The 25,301-nt window shown below is 35.1% G+C and overlaps 2 protein-coding genes across 4 annotated transcripts; one reads left to right on the forward strand and one right to left on the reverse strand.

The window, feature by feature from the left end:
• Window positions 1-1,961: 1,961 nt before the first annotated feature.
• Window positions 1,962-11,901, forward strand: ATG18B (autophagy 18 B-like protein). 2 transcript variants are annotated; one of them, XM_086565548.1, is made up of 12 exons: window positions 1,962-2,111; window positions 2,197-2,270; window positions 2,342-2,415; window positions 2,496-2,605; window positions 3,317-3,408; window positions 6,098-6,210; window positions 7,387-7,506; window positions 8,532-8,677; window positions 8,950-9,063; window positions 9,719-9,784; window positions 10,908-11,045; window positions 11,335-11,573. In XM_086565548.1, the coding sequence occupies exons 1-11, from the start codon at window positions 2,038-2,040 to the stop codon at window positions 11,026-11,028; spliced, it is 1,104 nt and encodes a 367-aa protein (XP_086421674.1). In that variant the 5' UTR covers window positions 1,962-2,037; the 3' UTR covers window positions 11,029-11,045; window positions 11,335-11,573. The 2 variants fall into 2 exon arrangements, with proteins under 2 accessions (XP_086421674.1, XP_086421673.1); XM_086565547.1 differs by lacking the exon at window positions 10,908-11,045 and having other exon boundaries at window positions 1,963-2,111; window positions 11,335-11,901.
• Window positions 11,902-20,626: 8,725 nt separating this feature from the next.
• LOC147492135 (F-box/RNI-like superfamily protein) lies at window positions 20,627-24,253 on the reverse strand. Of its 2 annotated transcripts, none has more exons than XM_086566733.1 (5): window positions 24,091-24,253; window positions 23,861-24,007; window positions 22,346-22,481; window positions 21,337-21,435; window positions 20,627-21,162 (listed from the first exon to the last, which is right to left on the reverse strand). In XM_086566733.1, exons 1-5 carry the CDS (start codon window positions 24,177-24,179, stop codon window positions 20,950-20,952), a joined length of 684 nt encoding a protein of 227 aa, XP_086422859.1. In that variant the 5' UTR covers window positions 24,180-24,253; the 3' UTR covers window positions 20,627-20,949. The 2 variants fall into 2 exon arrangements, with proteins under 2 accessions (XP_086422859.1, XP_086422858.1); XM_086566732.1 differs by having other exon boundaries at window positions 22,346-22,499.
• Between the last annotated feature and the right edge of the window lie 1,048 nt (window positions 24,254-25,301).

Consider the following 25,301-nt stretch of genomic DNA (forward strand, 5'->3'; position numbering starts at 1 on the left):
CCCTGTTTGTGTTATTCGGTCCTTGCTTTATTCATTTTTTTCATGTGAAAGTTGAAACGCCTTTGTCCAGTTTTTTCGTTTTATGGAATTGTTTAGACTTTAGATATGCTTCTTAAAGGTGGACATCTCTTCTTGTTTCATTTTGGGTAAAAGATAAATAATATCTAGATACTTGAACTGAAGAAAACTATGAATTAGATTAATTGAGATAACTTATGATTAGGAGAAAGAATTCTTCCACAACAAAATATTCGGCCCATCCATCCAGCGACCATAAAGATTTTGAAAGTTATTCCCTCAACTCAAAACCAAAAATGAATAGAAAGACCTCCAAAAGTTTATTCTCTCAAATCAAACCAAAGATTAGGTGTTATTTGAAAGATATAACTATTGTATATTAAACTACTCAAATTTGGAGCTCCTTTCTATTTCTCCCTCGCTAGTAGTTCCTAATTTCCTATAAGTAAGCCAAAGGCTTTGGTTGTGCTTGCTCAAACAGGTTTTATGGTGAGATAGTTGGTCCACAAATCTCGCTTGTTTGGTTTAAAAGTGAAGATTGCTTTGTCTTCTATCTTAAGAATTAGGTACAACCGCAAGTAGGGTTAAAACAATGTACCGATATATTACCACTTTATTTCGGCCTAGAATATGACAGATTATATAAGGATGAAGCAGCCTAATGACATTTTACCTCTGGGCCTCTTGGGATCCCTCTTATCGGGGATCGTGACTTTCCATAAGCTTTCAACTTTCTTATTTGTCTCTCCCTTCTCACCGTCGACTCATCACCTTTCTCCTTGTCTTCTCTCGCTAGCCTTATCCAAAGAATCGATCCCATGTCATTCCCTCTTCTTCTTCCGAACGCTTCTTCACTTCTCTCTTCCTCGTCTTCCTCAGATTCCACCAATGACTCACTTTGTTATCATCCAAACCGAATCGACCGATGTCTAATGGTGATCGTTGTAAAAAGAAAGGGCTTCGTGAGTTTTTTTTTTGTTTTTTTTTCAAAGGTTTCTATATTTGGCGTTGGATTTGTTGGTTTAGGTTTTTTTTGGTTATTTTGTTTTGCTTTTTTTCATTATTATTTGTTTATAAAATTAGAATTTGGGGAGGTCATAATAATATAAGAATAGATTAGGGAGATTTAAACAAATCTGGGGAGGTGTCACTAATTATTATTCTATCCAATTTTGTAGCAGCCAATCATATTGCTCGGGGTGCAAAATAGAGTGATATGGTGAGGAGAGAGAATGTGCGCGAGCTTTTATATATATATATAGATTATTTTTTGTTTCTATTGGAAATATCTCAAATTAATTTGGGAGATATTATTGGATTGAGACGGGTTATTGGGTATGACAAAAACTTAATTAAGTTAGTTATAGAATATGGGAGTGCTTTTTTATGGGTGTGTCCACGATCACCACCCTAAATAGGGTGATGTTGGGCACACCCACAAAACCACTCCCATACCCCATAACTAACTAAAGTTTTTGGTATACCCAAATAACTGTTTCAATCCAATAATATCTCCCAAATTCATTTGGGTTATTTCAGAGAAAAAAAAAAAAAAACGGTCGTGTAATCTTACACTTCAGAATTCAAAATAATTAGTTATTGATTTGTAATCATGTTTATTGGTAAGAGAAATGTTATTAGAGAGGAGGTAAATTATTGGAGAAGAATTCAAGAATTTTTTTTTTTTTTAAAGAAAAAAGAATAAGTAAATGACTTGTTTTGTCTTGGGTACCCCTAATAAAAAAAAATGATAATTTAGAAACCTAAATAAGTCTTAAATAATTTTATTTATTTATTTTAAAATTGTTTATGTATGTCCAAAATCACCATAATATAACGCATAAATTTCAAGATTTTCTTCTATATATTTGAAAAAAGAGAAGTTGGGTCCCACTACCATCCTCGTCAAACAAAAAACCAAAATATCAGACAGCAAAAGACAAAAGAGCCAGTGGGTCCCAGTGCCATTGGCTTTACTTAAATTTCGAGCTGAAAGAAAAAAAAAATCAAACAACAAACATGGCAAACGAATCTTCCTCTTCTTCTGCGTCTTCTACGCGAATTCTATGCGCGTCTTTCAACCAAGATAACAGGTAATTAACATATATGGAATGAGTGAATAGGTTTATGTATTGTGAAATATTGAATTGTTGTTTTATTTTGGGAAATATTGGGCAGTGGGTTTTGTGTAGGGACCAAGGATGGATTCAAGATATTTGATTCTGAAACTGGAAGGCTTTGTTATCAAAGAGGTAAACTCATATTTGATATGATTATTTTCTTTAAATTTTATTTTATTATGTTTTTTGTTTGTTGGTACTAGCTGTTGGAGCATTTAGTATCGTAGAGATGTTGTTTAGCTCAAGCCTTCTTGCCACAGTTGGAGCAGGGGAACAGGTAATTTATTATTATTATTATTATGTTGTTGTATATGCAAAGTTCACTCTTGTTACTTATGGATTATGTAATTGGAACAGCCATCGTTATCCCCGCGTCGGCTATGTCTTTTTAATACAAAGACTGGAAAGTCACTGAAAGAATTAAATTTCTTGACTTCAATCCTTGCTGTTCGAGTAAATAGAAAAAGGTATGATATTTAGCTTATAAAGGTGTTCCTTATTTGTGGTTAATAAATTATTGCTTAATTGTTGTTTGGCATAAAAGTGGTTTATAATGCACTCAAATATGTCTAGCCACCTCTTGGATGTGGCGTCTCTGCATTAATCACACCCTTTGTATCAAAGACGAAGATCTTTGTTTTATGTTCTTTGTGAACTAATTGCTTCCATTACGAAAATATAAATATTGGACCATGTTTCCCCCAAAGTTGGCCACTGATCAGGAGAGTTGACGAGGAACGCTCTTGGGTCCATTTATATTCGTAAAAAGTATTGGCCTGTAAAATAAATGCATGAGTTTGGTAGTGTTATGGTTAGAAAGATGGGTGTTTCAACTGTTTGAAGGAACTTCTGATAGCCTGAAATTCTCATTGCTCTCCTAGGTGTTTCATTTAACTTAGTCTTAGTTTTCCTCTGTTGTTGACCGGTTGATCTATATAGGTGACATTTAAATTAAATATCATGTATTTGTTGTGTGTTTGGTGGTGTTGTAACTTAATTATACGCCTTTCTTCCGGTGGCTGTGATGTCATTTGTACCCAAAAATTAAGCTCCCTAAATTGAAAGTTGTACAATACCTTGGGATATTGGTTCATTCACTTGCTGTCATCATTACTCCACTTCTTCATATTTTTATTGAGGATATGACAGTCTATTTCTATTTGCTAATGACATTGCAGGCTCATTGTGTTATTGCAAGATAAGATTTACATCTATGATTATAACAGTCTTGCTATACTGGATACAATAGATACTGTTCCAAATACGAAAGGTAAGGGTTGGTTTCCTTAGTTGTTTGTTAACTTGTTAGTTGTTTGGCTTGTTTCTGGCAATTGTTTCCTGCAAGTACTTAAGTGTCTCTACATGGTCAAAACTCCAGTTTGGCCAAATGCTAGGATTGCTAGGTTGTATTTTGGATTGTTAACAAATCATAGTTATGTATTTGAGAACTCGGTCTTTTCATATATTTCATGTATGAGAATTTCACTCAATCTTTTCGAATATCCAAATAAAATATATTGGTTGTCAAACTGGAGAATCGTATGAGGTTTTGTCTTAATATATGAAGTTTTTTCTTGTGGCTATTTGATAATCGTCTGAAGAATCATAAATAGTGGAGTAGATAACTAGGTTTTAAACAGCATTTACCCCCTAATGATCTCTACCATTAGTAGCTTTTACCAGGGTTTTAAGAGTGGAAATTCAGGCATTTACTCTGGTAGTTGTGGCTTCGACAACAAGAATACTATCTTTAATATCTAACAATTTCGGTTCCGCTTCCGATTTCGCTGAGTTGAAATTGCACATCACATCTTTATCAACTCTATATTTTGTATGATTACTATCTAGTTATACTTACCTAATTAGTTAGAGGTGAAACTAATTGGGTCCATTGAATGTGGACGTCCCATGTCTTACAGTTGTTAAAGTTAGTGCTGAGACATGATATACAAAGAGTTTCAAACTATACTAGCATCCAGGGGTTAATAAATTTATGTGAAGTCATCATATTTCCTTTGTTATCCTGATTTAAGCCTTAACACCATTATATGACATAAGTCAGATAAGTTTGGCTTAGTCGTAGGATAAGTCCACTGGAAATGCCAGCACGAGCAAGCCAATAAGCACAACTAAAGCAATATCATATGAATGTTTTATGCCATTTGATGCACTCAAGGCTTTAATCAGTAAAAAAATTATAATAGTTTGTTTCAAATGAATTATTATCATCTGGATGCAAGTTTAGTTGAAACTATTCATACAAAGTAAAGTAAAAGTATAGTGATAAGTCTCACTACATAAGGAAACTTGTCAAATATAGAGTGATAGATGCATTATGAGTCTGCAACTCATTCTTTATATAAGGTTGGAGTGGCTCAGAGAAACTGTATGTATTGATTCACTTATTCCCTGCCCTCTATTTTCTCTAAGATCACCACAATTGATAGTTGTTAATATGTGGGTTGGGTCACTTTGGACCCTGACAAACAGTACGCCCGCATTGTGATATATTTATTTCTCATGATCTAGGTTACCTAGTAGTTATCTAATATGATAGATTGTTGTCTAATACGATCTCTTTGTGCACTAAGAGATCCTATTAGATAAAAATTCATCATATTAGGTAATTATTAAAGAAGTTATCACATGATCAAGGGAGTCTCTAATTAGATCATGAGAGATAAATCAATCACAATGTGGGGTGACAATTTATTCGAGTCCAAAGTGACCTGACACACATATTAACATCTCCCACTTGCTCACTTGACAAATCAACTATGCAACCTCTCTTAATGTTTTGTGTATTCATCTTTACATACTGGAAATGAGGCATGCGACCTTTCAAGAAGAACAAATAGCAACAGAAGCATAGTTATTAAATTGCTATCCAACTAATAAAAGCGCATCATTCTTCTCGTATATGCCTCAGACATTTACATCGGAATCAACGCTCTTAATCCTTCATACAGAGCAGTGCTACAATAGCTTTCAATAAGGTTTTAAGGTGTAGAAGTGTATTCATCATCTCTAGTAGTTGTGACTTCGACTGGCGACGAGAAACGTGTCTTTAATCTCTATCGATTCCTCTTCTAATCTTGCTGTGCTATTTCGAGGATAAAAGAAACTTACCTTTTCTGAAATAGCACAGCAAGATCATCAAACAAATCGATAGAGATCAAAGACAGTCCCTCATCGCCACAATTACTAGAGAATATGACTATTTTTATACCTTATAAGTTATAACCCTAGCAAGCTGTAAATGGTGGTGACATGTGAGGATAAGAAAGGAGGAGAATATGTAATTCACATTGGATGTGCTTCTCTTTCTCTAAACCTCTCCAAGGTTATATGGAGAATGGGTTGCTCTTTCCTAATGGCAATTCCAACTCTCTATATTTGATAAACTTGCAAGATATTGGATTATCTATTAAGTTAGAAGAGAGAGAAATTGGGTCCCATCTAAATGGACGACCTATGACTAGCCCTACCAATCTCAATCCTAAACCCAATTAAAATACCATTAACTCTTTACAACATGGCCTATAGTGAGCTCGATAAGTAACATAGGGTAAAACTAACAGCATGAGTCTCCCGAGCCTATTTGTTAATGTAAAGTAATTATATCAAATAAAAATGAAAAATTAAGAATACTGGAGATTACATGTGCTTTGTTATTAAAATTTCGATTATTAGGCTATGAGTTTAAAAGGGGCAATGTGAGGAATGATCTCCTCGTTAAGATGTATCTAGCCAAAATTAGTTTCATGTGCAATTATTAGATCATGTTTGACATTGCATTGTAGATGACAGGATATGGTATTTTGCTTTGCCCTGGTTGATTGATTTCTTTTATTTATTGTAAGGCACGATCTAAAGAGCATCAGTGGATGAGGCTTTTAACAACTCTGGATAGTACTGAAAAGTATGCAAACTGAAACCTTCTGGAGTCTTCTTTTCAGGTCTTTGTGCATTCTCACCTAATATGGATGGTTGTTTTTTGGCTCTTCCTGCAAGTACAACCAAAGGATCTGTGTTAGTTTATAATGTGATGGAACTTCATTCCCATTGTGAGGTTGGTATATTTTGTATAATTTTCTTGTGAAGAAACACAATGTATCCTTCGTCATTTGAACTTATCTATTTCTGCATTGATCCATTCTTATTTTGTTGAATGTTATTCACGAGGAAAAGAGAAGAAATTATACACTGCATACTATACGCAATAGAAGATAATTAAGAAAGTTTTTAGTTATTTTCTTCTCTATATGCCTCATTTGGATTATGTCAACCAAAATACCTTGCAATGTGTAGGCAGAATTCCTTTGGTGAGAGACATATATAAAGGTGCCTAAGGTTGGCAGAAATCTTGTACCACTTTCTTTGGGAAGGTCCATATCAGATACTTCTTTAATAGGCTAGGAAATGGATGGAGGGAGCAGGTTATGGAGGAAGTAGAATCGAGTGAGAGCGGCTGGTCAAAGGGATTATAAAAATAGTGTTTAGAGTTGTACAACAATTGAGAGGAAGGACTTGGATAAGGTGAAGATAATAGATACGTAGGGTTTTACTGGTCAGAACAGCTTTAGTGGTATACTCATGTTTTCCATGAGGATTTTCCATTGAAGATGTTGGATTGATTTAGTGGTGAAGAAATTGGTCTTTGGGAGTTGGGTGGAGTTTATTATATGATAAACATAACGGTTTTGAGGGAAAGATAAGTGATAGTTGAATCACTGGATCCATGGGGTTCTGGATTTTGTTTTCATAAAATAGTTGCCTCATGCAAAACATGTAACTGCAGACTTATTCTGCTACTTATTATTGGTCGAAATATCTATGTCTTTGATTGTAGGATCTGAATAAAGTATGGTTTTCACATTTTTAAAAGGAAAGCATGTGAAGGTCAAAAGATTAAGGAAATAGAATAGCAATGTTGCCGTGTGGCAAAACACAGTACACACACATTGATGAGTATTTTTTACCCTCATCTGTTGGCGTGGAAGATGGAAAGAGATCTCTGCATATGAAGACATCAATGCATTTCTTGCATGAATTATTTCTAATTGTCCTCTTTTTCTTTAGTTGGAATTCACTCATCCTTCTGTACCATAATTGTCTCCAAGACTGCAACTATGTGTTACTCTTACGTAGGAACAGATGTTCCAGTTAATCTTCTTGTCTCATATGGATCCTTACATTGTCATTTTCTTGATTACAAACTCATAACTTGAAACTTAATATTGCACAGATAGACGCTCACCGTTCACCGTTGGCTGCAATGGTGCTATCATCCAATGGGGTGTATATAGCAACAGCCTCTGAGCAGGGAACCATAATCAGAGTGCATGTGGTATCAGAAGCAACTAAGGTAAGCATAACGCCCTTTTTTCTGAAAACTTTTTACTACCGAAAATTTAAGATTCACTTTCAAGTAGAGTACATGTATATTCCAAAAACTCAATCGCCTTGCTGAAACGGAAGAGGCTGATTGAACTCAGTAATTAATCAATCCCACCTACTGTTGTTTTTATTTTCATATGTTTTGGTTGCCAGAAAGTGAAGTCGGTGCAAGAAGAAGAAATGGATATTTAAAATGGACTATGAAATATTTTTTAGATGTGGGCAATGAGAAAGAAAGGAGAAACTCCAAGCTATGCAGTCAAAGGCTTGAGGCTCACCCCAAGCACCCCACGTCGCGCATGGGGGCGCCTAGGGCCCCTAGGCTCTTCTCCAACGAGCGCCTGCGCTTTTAACTGCGTAGACGCCACGGGATACAAAAGGGAAAGGGGTAGGAAAGTATGAAGAAACACAGACTTAATTATAAATTTGAAGCAAATAATTTGTTATCATATATTTAAACAATTAATGGGAAAACCTAGGTTACATGGACACGCCATATTTTGAAAAACCACGTGTCCGTGTCCGTATCCGTGTCGGACACACACGGACACATATTGTATTTAATTTACCTCGAATTTCTGATTTACCATCTAATTTAATAAATTTATAATTATTAAAAAATTAATTAATTATTCCTATCCGTGTCCCCGTGTCGATCTTCAACTGCTCGCCGTATCCGACACCCCGTATCCGTGTCGGACACCGACACGCGTGCCCGGTCAATGTAACCTAGGGGAAAACGTATCTCACAAGTATCTTTTAGAATGAAGAAAACTATTAGCCATTGTCACCCAAAAGAGTTTCCAAAGTTCCATGTGGAATGCGAACATATTTGAGTTGTCAATGTTCAACCCATTGCAAAATTTAGATTACTGCTAACAGCATGCTCATCTTCTGATAAATAGTTTTCCAGTGGCAGTACATATTTTAAGGTTCATAGATTTTGGCAACCATCGTTCAGTATATGGAAACCTAACTAGTTCTTCTCTACAGTCATATAGTTTCCGAAGAGGGACGTACCCATCGACTATATATTCTCTCTCCTTCGGACCATCTTTGCAACTTCCAGATATTCTTGTTGCTACAAGCTCTTCCGGATCTGTTCATGTTTTTTCTCTTGCGTCTTTGATAAATCAGAGGTAAGCCTTCTTGCCACAGAACTCATATCATATATCAGATGTGATCAATTTAATTTTGCTACCGCCTGTTCTCTTCTTAGTTCATACTTCGTAGAGAGAAACTCTGCTTATCACACACCCCCTAGTCGCTTCCTGGTCTTGGTCCTTTTAAATGGATTTCTTCATGCTTCATTATGTTGTACCTCTAGAACATTGATTATTTTTTTTCATTTCATATCTACTCATTGATGCATATCACGTTCTGATGTCTTTTGTAATTTCTCACCTCTCAGAAGTAAAAGATCGAGCAGTCTTCTTGGATCTATGTTTCCTGATACGGTAAATGATGTCTTTGAACCTTCACATCATCATGTCCTCCACAACGCGGTCCCAGCTGGAGTTAAAAGGTGGAGTCTTTGTCACATTTAGCGATTAGAAAGTATGGTACTGATTTATTGAAACCCTAGGGTACAAATAATATAACATAGAGGGTATATTTCAAGTTCAGCTTGGATCTCGACTTCAAAATACAACACTTGTGCAGTGATGCCATCTGGCAATCTTAGCAATTTCCACATGATGCTCTTGTGGCTACAGCGATGTGATATATATATATATATATTTGATTGTTTGCTCAGTAAGGAAGAATATATTAATGTAAAAGGAAAAAATAAAAATGTTACAATATATATATATATATATATATATATATGTATATTTGATTGTTTGCTCAGTAAGGAAGAATATATTAATGTAAAAGGAAAAAATAAAAATGTTACAATCTAGCCCGAGTTTGTGCCCAATCTGCACCACTACTCATAAGCCTCAAGCAAATCTCAGGTAACTTAAACCTGGCAGTTCCCCTTTATATAATAGTTATCATTGATGTCATGTTCATGCTAACATTTCAATCTGGCCAAGTGAACTGTATTTTGAATTTTTGACACTAACTCTGGCTTGTTGGTTTGTTGTTATATACTCATATGTGTAGCAACCTCTACAAGTACATTTTCTTCATTACAAATAGTCTCTTAGAAATTGGTATTTGTGCCTTGTGTTCAGCTATGCAATGATTCGCAGTATAGAAAAGATCTCCGAAGAATCTGCTACATACGCTGCTGCTTTCAGGTGAGTTTCTCTTGTTAGGCATAATTTTACCAATACTACTACCACTTGATGCAATTCATATCCTTGTGTTTTTAACTGGGACATAATTACTTCAGTAGAAGTAACACGAATGCACATTTTTTTGCATAGTTTTTCCGTAATAATGTGGAGAAAGGGAACCTAGGGTTATAAGGTAGTAATAGTAAATCTAAATTGGCGGAAGCAACAATTAAAGAAAATCCACAAATATAAAAATATTAAAGAACCCTAAAATTCTCTCCTTTAATCTCTTTATCTTCTCAATAACATCAACTCCATGCTTATGAAACCCTAAGAACCGTTATTTACAGCTGGGTTTTTCCTTGCTAGCCAAGGAAACCTATTACAATATGCCATGTGGCTGCAATTAACTAAATAAATATTATAAAACAAAAATAAGAATGTGGATGGGACGACGCCTATAGAGTGTGCACCCTTGGGCTTTATAACGGTGTCCACATCAAATACAATGGGGTGTTGCATGGGTACAAAGGATTCGATGGGTACGGCACGTTCTTAGTGACCCCGATTGGGTGACATTGATAAACTACTATTCTATCGGCTATTATGCATAGGGCTGTCAATGGGTTTCGATAACCCAATAACCGATCCGAACCAAACCGATAAAAAATGGTTTGGGTTGGGATAATTTGATTTATTTTCTACCAACCCTCCACCGAACCGAACCGATAAGATATTGGTTTGGTTTCGGGTTTGCTCTCCACCGAACCGATATGAACCCGAACCGATAAGATGACATTTTAGTAATATTTATGATTAATTTTGTATATGTTTATCAATTATGTGATTGAAATTAATTGATTTAATTTAAGATTTAAGTGATTTTATAGTTTTCGGTTCGGGTCGGTTCGGGTTTGGTTTGCAATATTTTTTATCGGTTCAGTTCGGTTTTGGATTCTCAATTTTCTTATCGGTTCGGTTTGGTTTCGGGTTCCTAACTTTCTTATCGGTTTGGGTTCGGATTTTCCAGAACCCGACCCAAACCGATCCATTGACAGCCCTAATATTTATTTATGCATATAGACATTGTACTACATACCTTGGAAACATTAAAATCATGTCACTTGGTTTATTTGAACATCAGGAGGAATAGGAGGTTTCTCATTGAGATGTTTCAAATGTACTACTTGGACTGGCCTGTGCATGTCATGCTCAAGACAGTAAAGTCATCTTTCATGGACAATGACAATCGTGAAATTGCATGAGATATACTAATGCCAAGGTGTTTTTTTGCCCAAATACAGAAATATTTGCATGAGATACGGAAATATTTGCCCAAATGTGTTTTTTTCCCCTTTTTCTGCTACCAAATGTTTTTTTCCCCTTTTTTGGCAAAATAAATCTACAGCCTATATGTGTTTATCTGTGTTTATATATAGGACTAGAATCAATTAGCATTTTCTATTTGTGGAAGTTCTTATTTGCATTGTATCCTATCAATAGTTACCGAGCTTTTATATTTTGCTTTTTATTTTTTTATTGGTTAACTTCTTTTATGCCCTCTTCGGCAGAGCCTCTATATCTATAATCACATACAGCGGATACTTCCTGGACTACAGTTTGAGTATTGACCATCTAAATGAATCCTCATGGAGCCTGGAGCGTGAGTTCAATCTGTTAACAGTCCTTGCTGAAGATTTCACCAACTCATGATGGCTGCGCTTGATGGTAAAATAGTTTTGATTTGCACCAAGAAGGGAATTCCTTCTTCGCCAAGATCTTCAAGGTTGTACACTGCTGCCACACAAAATTTGAGGAAAAGAAGGAAGCTCCTGTGGATAAAATTGGTGTTTATGGGGCACAACGGCAGTAACACTGTTGATGTAAAGATCATGTACATAAGGTTGTGATCACAGGGAGAGCTAGCTACTGTATAGAGATTAGAGAATGAAGACCACTTGTGTTCCTAAAAGTATGATCCTGACAATGATAGCTGCACAGTTTATTTGTTGTAGTACCATAGAAGCTCTCATTGTAATCCACATTCTTTTGGAGCTATGTATCAGAGTACGATATGTATTGTAACCATTTGTATTTTTACACCTTTGACGTTTTCACAATCGAAGAGTTTTTCATTCTGTGAATTGCTTTCTATGATTTTGAAACCAAAGTTCAATTCAAAATAGATTCTCGACAACGCCAATTGAGGACAAAATTGGATTGAAATGAGAAGTGTCAGGATTGAAAATATACAGTAAGCGGGTTATTCTGAATCTAAACAGTATAAAAAACTGGGGTCTGAGCAATAGTGATTCTGTTTCTGTCACAGTGGTAGAATCGTAATTTTTTCGTTTTCACGTGGCAATTTCGTAGTTTCACGATTTTTTATTATTTTTTAGACTGGGGGCGCAAAATGGTAATTTCTCTATTTTCAAATTTGCTTTTTGTGGGCCAACTGTAATTGCACGATTTTAATTTTTTTTTTTTTTTCTAAATGTGGTGGGCCATGTCCATGGCACCTTGGCATGATGCTAGTTTCAAACTTTCAATAAAAATGAGATCAAAATTACACTGTTAGGTTAGAAAGTGTGGCTCAGCGCCGGCCCTGAGTTTATGGTGGCCCGAAACCAACTCTTAATATGTGGCCCTATATGTGTCTATTCACATGTTAAAAACAAAAATCGATGCATTTTTTGCCTCGCGTTATCATTTGTTTTCTCCTCTTTTTAGTCGAATTTCTTTTTATTTTATGTAACAAATAAGATTTTATGCATCTTTTAACTTCATAATCTGTGAAATAGCAAGTGGATTTAATAATTTCATTAGTTATATATAAGCTTCGATTAAGCCTATAATTATATTGTTCTTATTAGTAAGTGTATATTGCAAGGTGCGTTAAAATGTTTCAGTGGACTCTAATGGTGGACTGGTGGCCCCTTATTTTGCCAAAATAATGGGGGCCCAAAGCGCTTGCTTGTGTGGCTTTGCCTCAAGGCCGGCACTGGACTGTGGCTCCGAGCAAGCAAATAGTGCAGAGATCTGAGTGTGGGCGTACCGGCATACCATGTTATATTCGTTATGATGCTCTACATTTTATGTGCTTGGCCATCAGTTGAGTTATAGTGTTGTGGGCAAATATCGTGACTGATATTTCAGCCTGGTTTTTTATTATATATCGAGATATCGACATAATAGATATGTGTCAGCAACCCTGATTGGATGAAAGCTATTTTGGAAGACTATTTAAATAACAGAACTGGAAAAAAAAAATATCATTATCTTCTTCCTACCAAAAAGTTGTAAAACCATAACAAAAGAGAGTGATAAAAACTTACTTTCATTCATCTCAAATCCCAGTTTCAATATAAATTCTTGTTAGTTCTTTAGTGGATCATTTTTTATCACCACAGATAGCTACTTAGCTAGTAGAGTATATATCATTAGCAAGTCTTAAAGGTTTAGTTGTGAAAGTCTTAGTGGGATAGTGTTTTCGCTAATTGTGGTATGTAGTTATTGCACATGGGTATGGTTGCATAACGCAGTTGGGCATAACATTATGTAATCTATAATTAGGTAAAGTTTCTAAGAGCATTCCCAATGCATGTCAATGTTATTCACCTCTACGTAGGTTCAATTTCTCTTTTTTTCCACCGTTTTGGTGAAAAACAATGTGAGGCTGCCCAATGCAAAGGTGAATATTAATCTCGGACGGGATGTTGGATTCCGTCTGAAATTAAAAAAAAAATCGAAAAAACATGCGAGACGGAATTCAACATCCCGTCCTCCGAAGTTCACAATTCAGCCACTATTTCGGTTGAAGGTTTTACTCTCGTTTTGACTTAGAAAAATAGTCACCTTGATATTCACCTTTGCATTGGGCAAAGGTTTTGAACCATAAAGAGGTGAATATTATCACATTCCCACCATATCCACCTTCATTGGGAATGCTCTAAGTAACTTTTCAAGTATGTGATCTGATGGCTACGATTCATGATACTAATTGATTTAAGTGTGTACTACTACTTGGGACTTGGGAGAGACGCATCAATACAAAAAAATGACTCAAAGTATATCACTAGCTTTGACAATTTGGTGGACAATTATGGTTAACTCAAGTGCTCAACTGACGGAGTTTGTGAGTTGCCCTTTTTTTGTTACCCAGCATTACTTTGTTTCCCAGCATAAGCAGATATCAGGCAAGTTCACGGTCTAAATGCATTACATCAATGTTGTATTGCGTAGTGGTACTGCTCATCGCATTGTTACCGAATGAATGTCTACTTGTACGGTTATACCAGAAAGAAAGAGCAGGAACTGACTTATTATTAGCTTTGTCCTATAAATAATTCCTCCACATCGTTTCAAGCAAAACACTTCCATCGATATATATAAAGCATGTTAGCTGCCATACTTTTAACTTATGTAATGTTTACAATAGACAGTCGTATAAGCCTTATTTTGTCCCACATCAACCATATGCTCAAATTATATCCAGTTTAAGTATAGTTCAATTGAGTGTGAAGAGCGTAATGAGAAATATATATACATATAATGAAATGAGCATAGTTGCACTGCAGAACATAGTTCTCTGCTACCACGTTGACTTGGTTAATAAGTTTTCCTATTTTTTTGGTTGTTTTTCGTAATATGACTTATATCTTTTCAGTTACACTTAAACATGTATGGCTAGTTGGACTTTTAGGTAGAAATGAAAAAATGGTTCACTCCAAGTTCACACATTTGGGACTTAAATCGTTTAGAAGGCAGCTAAGCCACCCACATCATTATTTCTTGTGGTCATTGTAAGGACTTACGACTTCATTTATACGATTCAGAATCTACTCAACCTTGCAACTTTGCAAGGCAGTAGCAATCTTGCCTGTTCTGCTGTAAATGTAGAGCAAACGGTATCTGCATGCTCATCATATCCTGCAAAGCAGAAAAACTGAAGTGCCAAAAGCAAGGAGTTTTAATGGTGTTTAGAAGCTTCTCATATACTTCCAATAAAACTTGTACCTATCTTTCAACAACGATAACCTAGCAAGAGCCCGACAACCTACTTTTCTCTCGGTTCTTCTTTAGTTTATCTTAGATAGTGGAACTAATAGTTGATCAGTGACTGAATTCGGTTGGTCTGCTTGCTGGCACACAATATCTTACTAAAACAATTAATGCCTATATTTTCTTGCACTCTATGGTTAAACTATTGGTAGCTGCAACATGATCTCAACCATACGACCATGACCAATAAATGTTTTGGATTTTCAGAAGGTTGTGCCCGTGGAAGTGAACATATGCGATCCATACGAGTAAAGTCTGACATATTCATTTTGAGAAATCCCATGTAAGGGGATCTCCAATGTGGAGTGTAAAATTACACCTCTACATAGGCGCTATTTAAGTGCCATTAGGATTTTACTACTCCAATTGTAAATTATTGTAGACTCCATAAATATCCATTCTTTATTATTCCCAATAGAAAAGTGTAAAAAAGTTCAATTTTAAATTCGGACGTCACTTGACTTTAGAAATAGATAGGGACGACACTCCAAGTGACGTCTGAATTTGTTTTTACTCAGACGTTTGTTCGAGTGTCGCCCGGGCTTTTTATTAGTTGATAGCGAGAGGGGAATTCTCCACCCTCTCTATCAACTAATACTCTATTACATACGGTATAACACTTTCATTGGAAAGAGTTTTTTGACATTTGGGGTGTAAAATTTCCACTCTATACGGTTTACACCCCCATTGGAGATGCCCTAAGAATCTACCTAAATCTGGAATTGTACAAGCTAACTTGTAATTTTGTTTTGAGAAATCCTTTTGTGCTTGCAGCAAATTTTCCAAGTAGATTAAAATATTAAAGGTACAATAGAAGGGCTTCAATTTCACTGAAAGCTTAGCTGAGCTGCCATGAAATTCAAAATTACAAAGTTTAACCTATATTTGTAGGGGTGTGCATAGGTACCCAATTACCCGAACCCGAACCGGAACTGGAACCATTTATAGCGGGTCTGGGTCCTAAAATGTTAGACCCATTTAAAATGGGTCTTTAAGAACCGACCCGATAAAGAACCGAAACCATTAGAACCGAATAGTAAAAAACCGATGGGTACCCGAACCGAAACCGGAACCGATTAGTTTGATTTTGATATATAGAATTTAGTATTATATTACACTAAATAAAAACAAACCCAAACATTATTATTATATATAGTATTATATATAGTCTATATTTGTTAGGTGTAAAATTATACTAAATATATATAACATTTAGCATAATAGTAAATGTGTGTTATTAAATGTATTTTTTATAATATTACATTAAATATGTGTATTATAAATATTAATAATAATGTTTACGTGTCTACGTCTATACGTATAGTCGTATACTATGAATTAACTTATGCACTGTCTATATTAACTAATGCATGAACGTGTACGTGCTTGATATATTACATGTATATATATTAGATAATGAATACGTGCAATGCTAACTAACAATTGTGGTATATGTGATATTTATTATATATATGACGCATTACGTATAGTATAATATACATATGTTCGATTTAAAATATACGCATACATATAATGTATGAGAAAGATAATTTTCAAATATTATTATTGAATTTAGGACCATTACTTCTTATGAGATGACAAAAATATCAATGACAAGTGTTACAGTCGCCATAAACCAACTTTTATATCGGTTATATAACTAAAAATAATAATTTTAGCAATAAAAATATATAACCCGATAAGAACCGGAACCGACTTAATTAATGGGTATGGGTCTGGGTTTTCAAAATATAAGAAAAAACCCAAAAGAACCAAACCCGATAGGAACCGCTAAAAATAGACCCAGAACCAAAACCGGTAAGAACCGACCCATGAACACCCCTATATATTTGTATCCTTTTGGGATGGATTTTGGAGGCACAGTAGAAACCAGTGTTTAGAAAACCAGACCGGCTTTCAGTTAAAACTTGAGTTTATGGTTGGATCCTCGGTCTAAGTTTAAACCGTGGTTGAACCGGCAAACCGGTTCAGTTCTAAACCGGATCACCCTTATATAATTTTTTTTGTTTCGTTTTTTTGAAAAATTGATAATGTGGGGAGTTGAACTTAACACCTAAACAAGATAATCCAAACTCCAAACCAACATACTACTATGTATTTCTTGTATAAGAAATTTATTTTGATATATAATACCAATTAATATTGAATTAAAACATGTATTTATTTATTTTATTATTGTAATTATTAAAAAATTTGTTAAATAAACATCAATCGGTCCGACCGAGTCAAACCATAGTTGAACCTAGTTAAACCATTTTAACAAAAAATCGGTTTGATTATCGGTTCGGTTTTCAAAACATTGGTAGAAACATTCAAACATCTAACAACTACTGTTGAAATATCCATATTTCAGTTACAAACACCCTCTGTCCAGCCTCAAATCTAGCTGGCAAAACTTGCCAGTACACAGCACTGCCAAAATGTAAAAACTTCGTTATGACCTTGTAGTCGGCATTCCACGCATCCCAATTGCTTGCCTCCTTTCCAATTTAGAATGTCTGGCCTCCGGTGTATCTGCCTTTGTAAATTACACGATCAGTAATTGCATATTCTAAATGCTTTTGACAAGCGAAGTCAAGGGAATTCATGAGACTTTGAGTTTATTGCCTTCATCAATATATTCAGGCATAACATGCATACCCAGAGGTCTGGGGCTCGAACCATTGCAGGTGCCGACTAGCAAAATCAGTAAAATATTTGGGTGATGATACCAGAGATCTCGAGATCGAACCCCACCAACATCAAAGAGTTATTGATCTCATTTAAAACAGACTTGCCAATCAAAAAAAGAAAACATGCATAACCTTCAATAACTCATAAAAGAAACGGGTAAGAAAGTATTCAGGCGTAACATGCATAACCTTCAGTTACTCCAACTGAGCAGTGTTTACAAGGGTAAAAAGAAGAGGCACTAACGAGCTAGAGAGCATAGATGACGGAGGAGACTTCTAGTTATCGACTATCAGTGGAGACTAAACCGTAAAGAGCATTGCTATTCCGGAAGTAGAAGACAAAACTATCTGTTGACCATTTTTTCCATGGGAGAAAAAACACACGGGTTCCATGGAAGCAATCTAAAACAACTAAGGTGTGAAGAAGCAATCTAAAACAACCAAGGTGTGCAGAGGTTACATGACAAACCTCTGCGGACCAAAGCAAGAGAGCCATACAATCAATATAAAAAAAAAGGTCAGAACCTAAAATAATTCCAAGTAAAGCAATGATCATGAGTGAAATGCGAGTTCGCCCATCCTAACCCTTCATAAGTTATCTTTCTTAAATACTAATTTACACAAAAATGTATATGTAAGTTCTGTGATCTACTACAATTCTATATCAATAACTACAGGCTTCTCCAACTCCAACAATATCATATCACTTTCATTATGCATTGCCTTAACTAATATAGATTGTAACTAGAAGTCATTACCTACCATTGCGCTGCACGCCCTTTACAAAGTTAGCATTCATTTAACTAAAAGCTAACAATTGTTGTATGCAGATAAAAGAAAACAATAGAAGACAAGGACAGAATAAGGATTAGGCTGTCCTTCAAAGCGCTTCCTATATAGAAGGGGTAATCCACTACCCAAGAACACGCCCTTATGCTAGAGGATCACCTCATATATCTCACTTGCTAGTGGTGGTTCACCAATGTGGGACTCATATCAACACACAAGTGGTTTGAATGGAACTAATCAACACAAGTATTTTGAAATACTCATTAGAGATTCCAACAACAATTACTTTACATGACATGAAAGTATGAATTATGCAACACTTTTAATATAATGCATTGTAGGGTTCTAGCAATGATCACGGAATTTAGTTTCAGTTTTGATTACTATCGCCATCATGATCAAACATTAAAGCTATATGAACTCCTCTGTTTCGGTTGCCAAAAATGAAACATTTTAATCTTGTTTGTTTTGCCTTTTTACATCAAGTAAAGTGATATGATAGTTTTATTGAATAAGTAATTCCAAATTTCCAATACATTGGATTGACAAAATAAAAAGAGAGAAAAGACAAAGAAAAGAAAGATTTTATTGCAACATACTAAAATTCCTTTAGAAAAAGGGATCGTTACCATTATCTAAATTGACAAATAAAAGGAGACAACAAACAGTGACATAAAAATAATAAAATATAAAGAAAAATAGACTAATTATATTCTGAATAGACTCCTACAGACTTTAAGGATCTTGCTCCTTTTTTATTCTTCTTCTTTTTTATTTCCATAGTCTCATGATTTACATCATCTTCATCATCATCATCATGCGTTGGTGAAGAAGAACCCAGTGCTGGATGATCACTTTGATCATGAATTCTACAATACCTTTCTGATACTGATGTAGATCTCCTCATAGAAAATGCCCTCTTCACTGTAGCTTGAAGTGTACTAGTTTGCTTGTTATCAGCTTTGAACCTTTGTGATGTAGTAGAAAAGTTTTTACTCAATATCATATGAGACCTCTTCTTTCCACCACCATCTTCATTTTCCATTCTTGAAAGTGTATCATGGGTGGTGTGGGTTGTTCCATTGTCGCTGGCTTGTTTTGTAGTTTGTTGAGTTTGAGATGTAATAGGCTTGGGGGTTTGAGGTGGGGAGAAAAGATCTGAGAAATCTATGGATTTTGCTTTGTTGGTCTTAACAAATCTCATTTTTGCGTACCTATTCATTTTAATTTGCCTTCAGATTGTGAGTGAAGCCTAAATATAGAACTACTTCATCTAGTGGTTCAACTCACAAGTCAAATCTATCACAACAATTACACTAGGGTCAAAAAGATGTGGTAACAGATGTTTTTAGGACAAATTATGTACACCTGGTCTGAAAACAGATCTAACTAGTACGTACAACAAACTCGTAACTAAAATATTATAAAAAAATTATCAAAACCAAAAACAAAATTTCAACTTTTACTTTGTTAATAGATAATATCCAAAAAAAATAGGTTAGGGAGGGCGTGTGAGGAACTGATGACGAGAGAGCCTATTAACTATTAACAAAGACTGAATTAAGTTATGTGATAAATTAATGAGTGAAGGTCTGGAAAAGTTACAACGCTGAAAGAGAATAGAAAATTTAAAATAATGAACATGTGGAAAATTTATAATGACACGTGAATCTCAAACAGTAGGTAATCGTATTGTCTCCCTGTGTATTATTTTACGCACCTCATGTGTATTACTCTCTTTTTTTTATTATAGGACTAATCATTTTTATCATTGTGAAATCGTATTAGTATCGTCATATTGTACTCCAAATTCCGAATAATAGATTTGATATCCAGTTGTTGATACAGGATATGTAATTGAGTGATTTGAGTCTCTCTGTCTCTGTAAGTTAAGCATAAACCAGGGTTATGTTAGCTTATAATGTTTCCATTAACTGAGGAACTTACGTATTCAGCATGGCAAATCCAATCCTTATCATGTAATGCACAGAAAGTCAGAAGAAAACAATCTCACACACTGCTTACACAAAACCAAAAATGATTACACAAAAAAGCAGATTAGGGGATGGCAATTCTCATCTTTTAAATTTTGAACTACTAGATAACGTGGTGTATTGTGTATGGCACTATACAGTATGTCAGTATGAGCATGTGATTTCTCTTAAAAAATCGCTAATTAAGAGCAGCGATTGATAGACACTCGGCCGCAGCCAATATAAAGTTATAAACACCCCGTTACAGATTTTATCACAAAGGGGCTTTCTTTGTTAGGGTTGGATTCACGTATACCCACTATAGCTCAGAATGGCAGGACAGAAAGTAGGTATAAACAACTATGATTGTATATAGTTGCCGGAGATTTATTTCCTCTCTGGTGTATCTGGTTCAATCAATTTACAGTATCAATAGCCATTAAAAGCTTATTCGGAATCTACATTTTGCAACAATGAACTGTCTTACAGTATAACTTTGTTCAGTTCATCGTCACAATGTATACAATGAACTGTGTTGTATACAAACCATATATACAAGGTAACTATGCAGAAGATATACAGACGTAACAAATACTGTAGGCCTCATTACAATCTTACCATTGGAAAATGGATAATATAAACACCAAGGCAAGATGAAGCAAATGGTGCATCAGTGTATTGGCAAAAGGGGAATTCTTCGAACATTCAGATGCACTCTTCCTGCTTTGATTTGAAGAGCAGGACTGATGGCAAGCAAACCAATGAAGCAGTCCACAGCAACTCTCATCCCAAATACATTGATAGACTCGAGTTTGTGACAGTTGTTTACTAGTGCAATGAGCCCACTCTCAGTAACTTGACGACAACTCCAAAGACCAATGGCCTATAGAAGAGGATAATTACTCATAAGTACACATAGATATTATTCTACTGGAACTAATAAGCAATTTTATCATCTCCACCACAATGGAAGTTTAAGTGGTGATGGCGTAGCTAGAATGGAAAAATTAAGAAAAAACAAAAAACTACTAAATTGGAAAGTTTACGAATACTCCACCTTTAAATGAGGACAGCTAGTTGCTATTGCATATAAAGATTCGTCAGTAACAAACGTACCGCCAACGTTCAAGTGTTGCAAAGATTTAGCTCGAGAAACCTGCCAAACACCAAGAGAGACAAGATCAGTAACAAACAGTAAGCTAGACATATTCTCAAAAGGAAAAATAGCATGGCTCCCATAATGCAAATACTTCAAAGTCCGAACTGGAGAACAGCATGGAAGCAACAGTCCCAAACAAGATTAGGAACAACAAAACCTTCGTCTTAGGAAAAAGGGAGGTTTATATCCGCATTCATATATATACCAAAAATAAACTTATGTTAGACATATAAGACAACTGTACAAATTTATAACAGTCTACCAAGAAAAAAAAAAAATTGCTGAGAATAATGCACTAATGTGATGTTCAGGTGTTAATTGTTTAAGGGTGTAACCAACGTTAGGTTCTCCCCCTGTCCACGACACTGTTCTCCAACAATGTCCCCTGGAGATTAATTTGTCAAATCTACCATACAACATTTTCTCATACATAAAGAGTCTTTTCCTCTTGTAACCCCAACCAAGCTTCTAACACTGCTTGAAATAAGGTTTACTTTTCATCCTACAAACATGGATTCAACTTCCCCTAGCTAAAGATGGTATTTGCAGTTCCACATGGCTTTGTCCAGCCAGGCAAGAGCAAATTGGCGATTTATTCAGTCATTCAAAGAAGTGTACAAACTAAATAAGAAGTGAACTCTTCAAAGTTTGTATGGAACAAAGTTGGAAAGAGAACTTCATTGATACTTTGAGTTATGAACACTTTTATGCACCACTCAAACAAAAAAAATATATATATATATATTGAATCTGGATTCTTTAACTAGAGTCATAACTTATTCGCTAAATGCACTGCATTCAAGTCACACATATAAAGCTCAAGTAACACTAAGAAAAATAGGATATGCCAAAAATAGTAGCTCATCATATTGTTCCACAAACATGAAATGATGAAAAGATTACTTACCAGCTGAATAACACCTCTGTCTGTAATCCCTGTCATACCCCACAAAGATATTGATGTCAAATTGCTGACACATTTCGCCACAGATATTTTGTACAGCCCATCATCAGTTATTTGGCATCCCCAACAGCTCCTTGAACTAGGGGGGAAAGAATTACTTAGAATAAAATAAAATATTAAGTGTTAAACACTAAAACATGGTGGTTAAAGCGCAACATACAGTGATTAAAAGCCTCTGCTATGATGAAAACCATTTTTTCTCGTTCACATATAGAAATTTGGAAAAGAGAAAGGTAAGCTTCTACCACTTTTAAGAGTTTCACCACAAAATTAATATTTACAGATTTTTCGAACAAGGTCTAAAGTGTTCCAGGTTTTAGATTAAGATTCCCAAGGCATTGTCATTTGTAGGGTATTGGTTGAAATCTTTATGGAAGTAACCCGGTTAGTAACCATAGTGCAGAGTGGGAGTACTCGTTTGGGTCTTCCAATAAAAATAATTTGATTGTGCTAGAGCTCACAACTTAAACAGCTCCCGACATCTGGAGCACTCATATATCACATACTCATATGCATTATAATCACTTAACTAATAGGCATGCTTAAACTCAATCAATCCCATTTGGTAATATACTAATAAATACGAAGCTATAAATATCTGAACAAAGCTCTGGAACTGGGGCTTCATAATCTAGCAGGGAGCATTGGAGAAGGATTTTCTCTCAATAGGGTTGATGTTTTAGAGTGGGAGCGTCATCCCCTAGTAGGATGATCCGGGTAATAAGAATCTATATATTTATTTTTAATCGGTAAAGTGAAGTATTATATTAGAAAAAGTAGGTAGAGAAAACCTACAGATACAATAAATTACAAGGACAAGAAACCCCCCAAAATAACATCAACTCGTAATATGAGCCAAACCAAGGAAAATATTTAACTCCTAAGCAGTGACGGGCCCAGGATATTTCTTGAGGGTATACAAAAATTCTTAATCAACCTTACTAATTCTGAAAAGAAAGTATCAATTTGACAGGGAAAAGCAGTTAAATTGTTGATTAATCAGCTTTTTTCACATTTGATATTATTGATAAACTGGTTAGATTTTGGGGGATAGATTAGAATATCAGTTTAAGTTGCTAATGTATTGAATATATCCCACGATGTTAAAAGTCCACTTGAATCAAGTGTGTAACTAGATAGTGCATTCAAGCAATTGAACCATCCAAATACTAAGATAGTTGTATTGGAAAGTGGGGATGGAACACAAGTATGATTTAAACGTGCATGTGATCTTTGGAAGAACCACAAGGAAATACTAGTCACTGTTCTCCAATAACTACTACAATTGCTTCCAAAATCCATAGTTTTCTATTCTTGGCATCGTGCAAAAGATTTGACCAATTAGCTTAGACATTGGACTCATCAAACTTCAATTGAATATCTCACATCATTAGTTAAGCTAGTAGTCCACCGTCTCTTCAAATTATTATTATAATAAGAAAAGAAAAGAAAACTTACATGTCAAGTTCCTTGAGGTTATAAGCATAACGAACAATCCTAGCAGTAGAATCATCATCCATTTTCCAACCAGCAAAACTCAACTTGTCTTTTCGAGCTAATGACTGCTTCACTCCTTGTCTCCATTTCTTACACACACTACTCGCCCTGTAAAAAAACAAAATGAAACAATAATAAAAAAAATAAAAGTGTTTATTAAAAAAGAAAGAAAAGAGAGAAAAAAAAGTTACTGGGCCAAGTGAGTGAAGGAAGAGACGAGGAAGAATATGTGAGCGAGAATATCGACGGGTAATCGGTCTATCTCTGCTTCTCTCTTCATTTTCTGCTTCTCTCTTGTCAACGACAGAGAGAGAGAGAGAGACGTGGAGTTTTGTTCAAGTTACGTGTAAGAAATTGAAGGGGTCCCAAACACGAGACACGACTAAAAAATAATGTTACTTTGTCACGTGATCTCCTATCCAAGAAAACAAAAAATAAAATAAAAATGTCAAGTGAAAGTGAGAGGGAGAGAGGAGGAAATTCTATAAACAATTTGAATAGGAGAAGATTTTAACATTTTGCAAAATGTTAAGCTCATACGGATAAACAATTTTTGTTTTAGATTTTGCAGCATACTCTTTCAGCCTCTCCTTTCAAAAGCAAGATCGGTTACCCTTAATAATTCTTCTTCTCCTAACCTAAGACCTTATCCACCTTAGTTACACAAGTTTTAAATTGATTTTATGCAATTTTATAACTGTGGTGGCCACATGTCTCGTTATTATTGTACTCAATGTCTTTAGAAACTAGTAGCAACTATTATCAATTGAAAAACAATGCATAATATATTTTGCATTAAGATATTTAGATTGGACGTTGCCTAATGAAATTGTAACAATCTAATTGTCTTCATTCTAATAGATAATTGTTATAGGAGAGGGATCCATATACAACATTTGTTATATAACGGTTTATACAACACCTTTTTATAAGTTCCATTAACGGTTTTTTTTAGTTAACCAACCCCCCCCCCCTAAAAGTATACTCTTTATTGACTTAATCCCCTATTTTGGAAATCATTACCGATTGGCCCCCAGTAACAGACCGTTGGTATTTTTCATATTTGCAATTTTGCTCCTATTTCAAATTTGTAAAAACCCTCTATTTTTATTATACATCTTTGACCATTAACCAACTTCCTCTCCTCACTTCTCTAACCTTCTGCAACTCCTTCTCCCTCGTGTTCCTTCTTTTTTTAATTACTATAATTTGAATATATTTATCAAAAAACAATGAAAAGATGTAAATCTAAACATCTAATTTTGTTATTCATTGTAAAAGGGTCTAAATTTGTGATGGATGATGGAGGAAGCTCCAAAAATGCCATTAATGGCCGCTGCTAATGCCTTGAAGTAATGATGAGGTTAATTTTGCAATTACGGAGCCTATTCCTAGTGGGAAA

The sequence above is a fragment of the Coptis chinensis genome, chromosome 6 (assembly GCF_015680905.1).
Source record: "Coptis chinensis isolate HL-2020 chromosome 6, ASM1568090v1, whole genome shotgun sequence".
Taxonomy (NCBI): Eukaryota; Viridiplantae; Streptophyta; class Magnoliopsida; order Ranunculales; family Ranunculaceae; genus Coptis; species Coptis chinensis.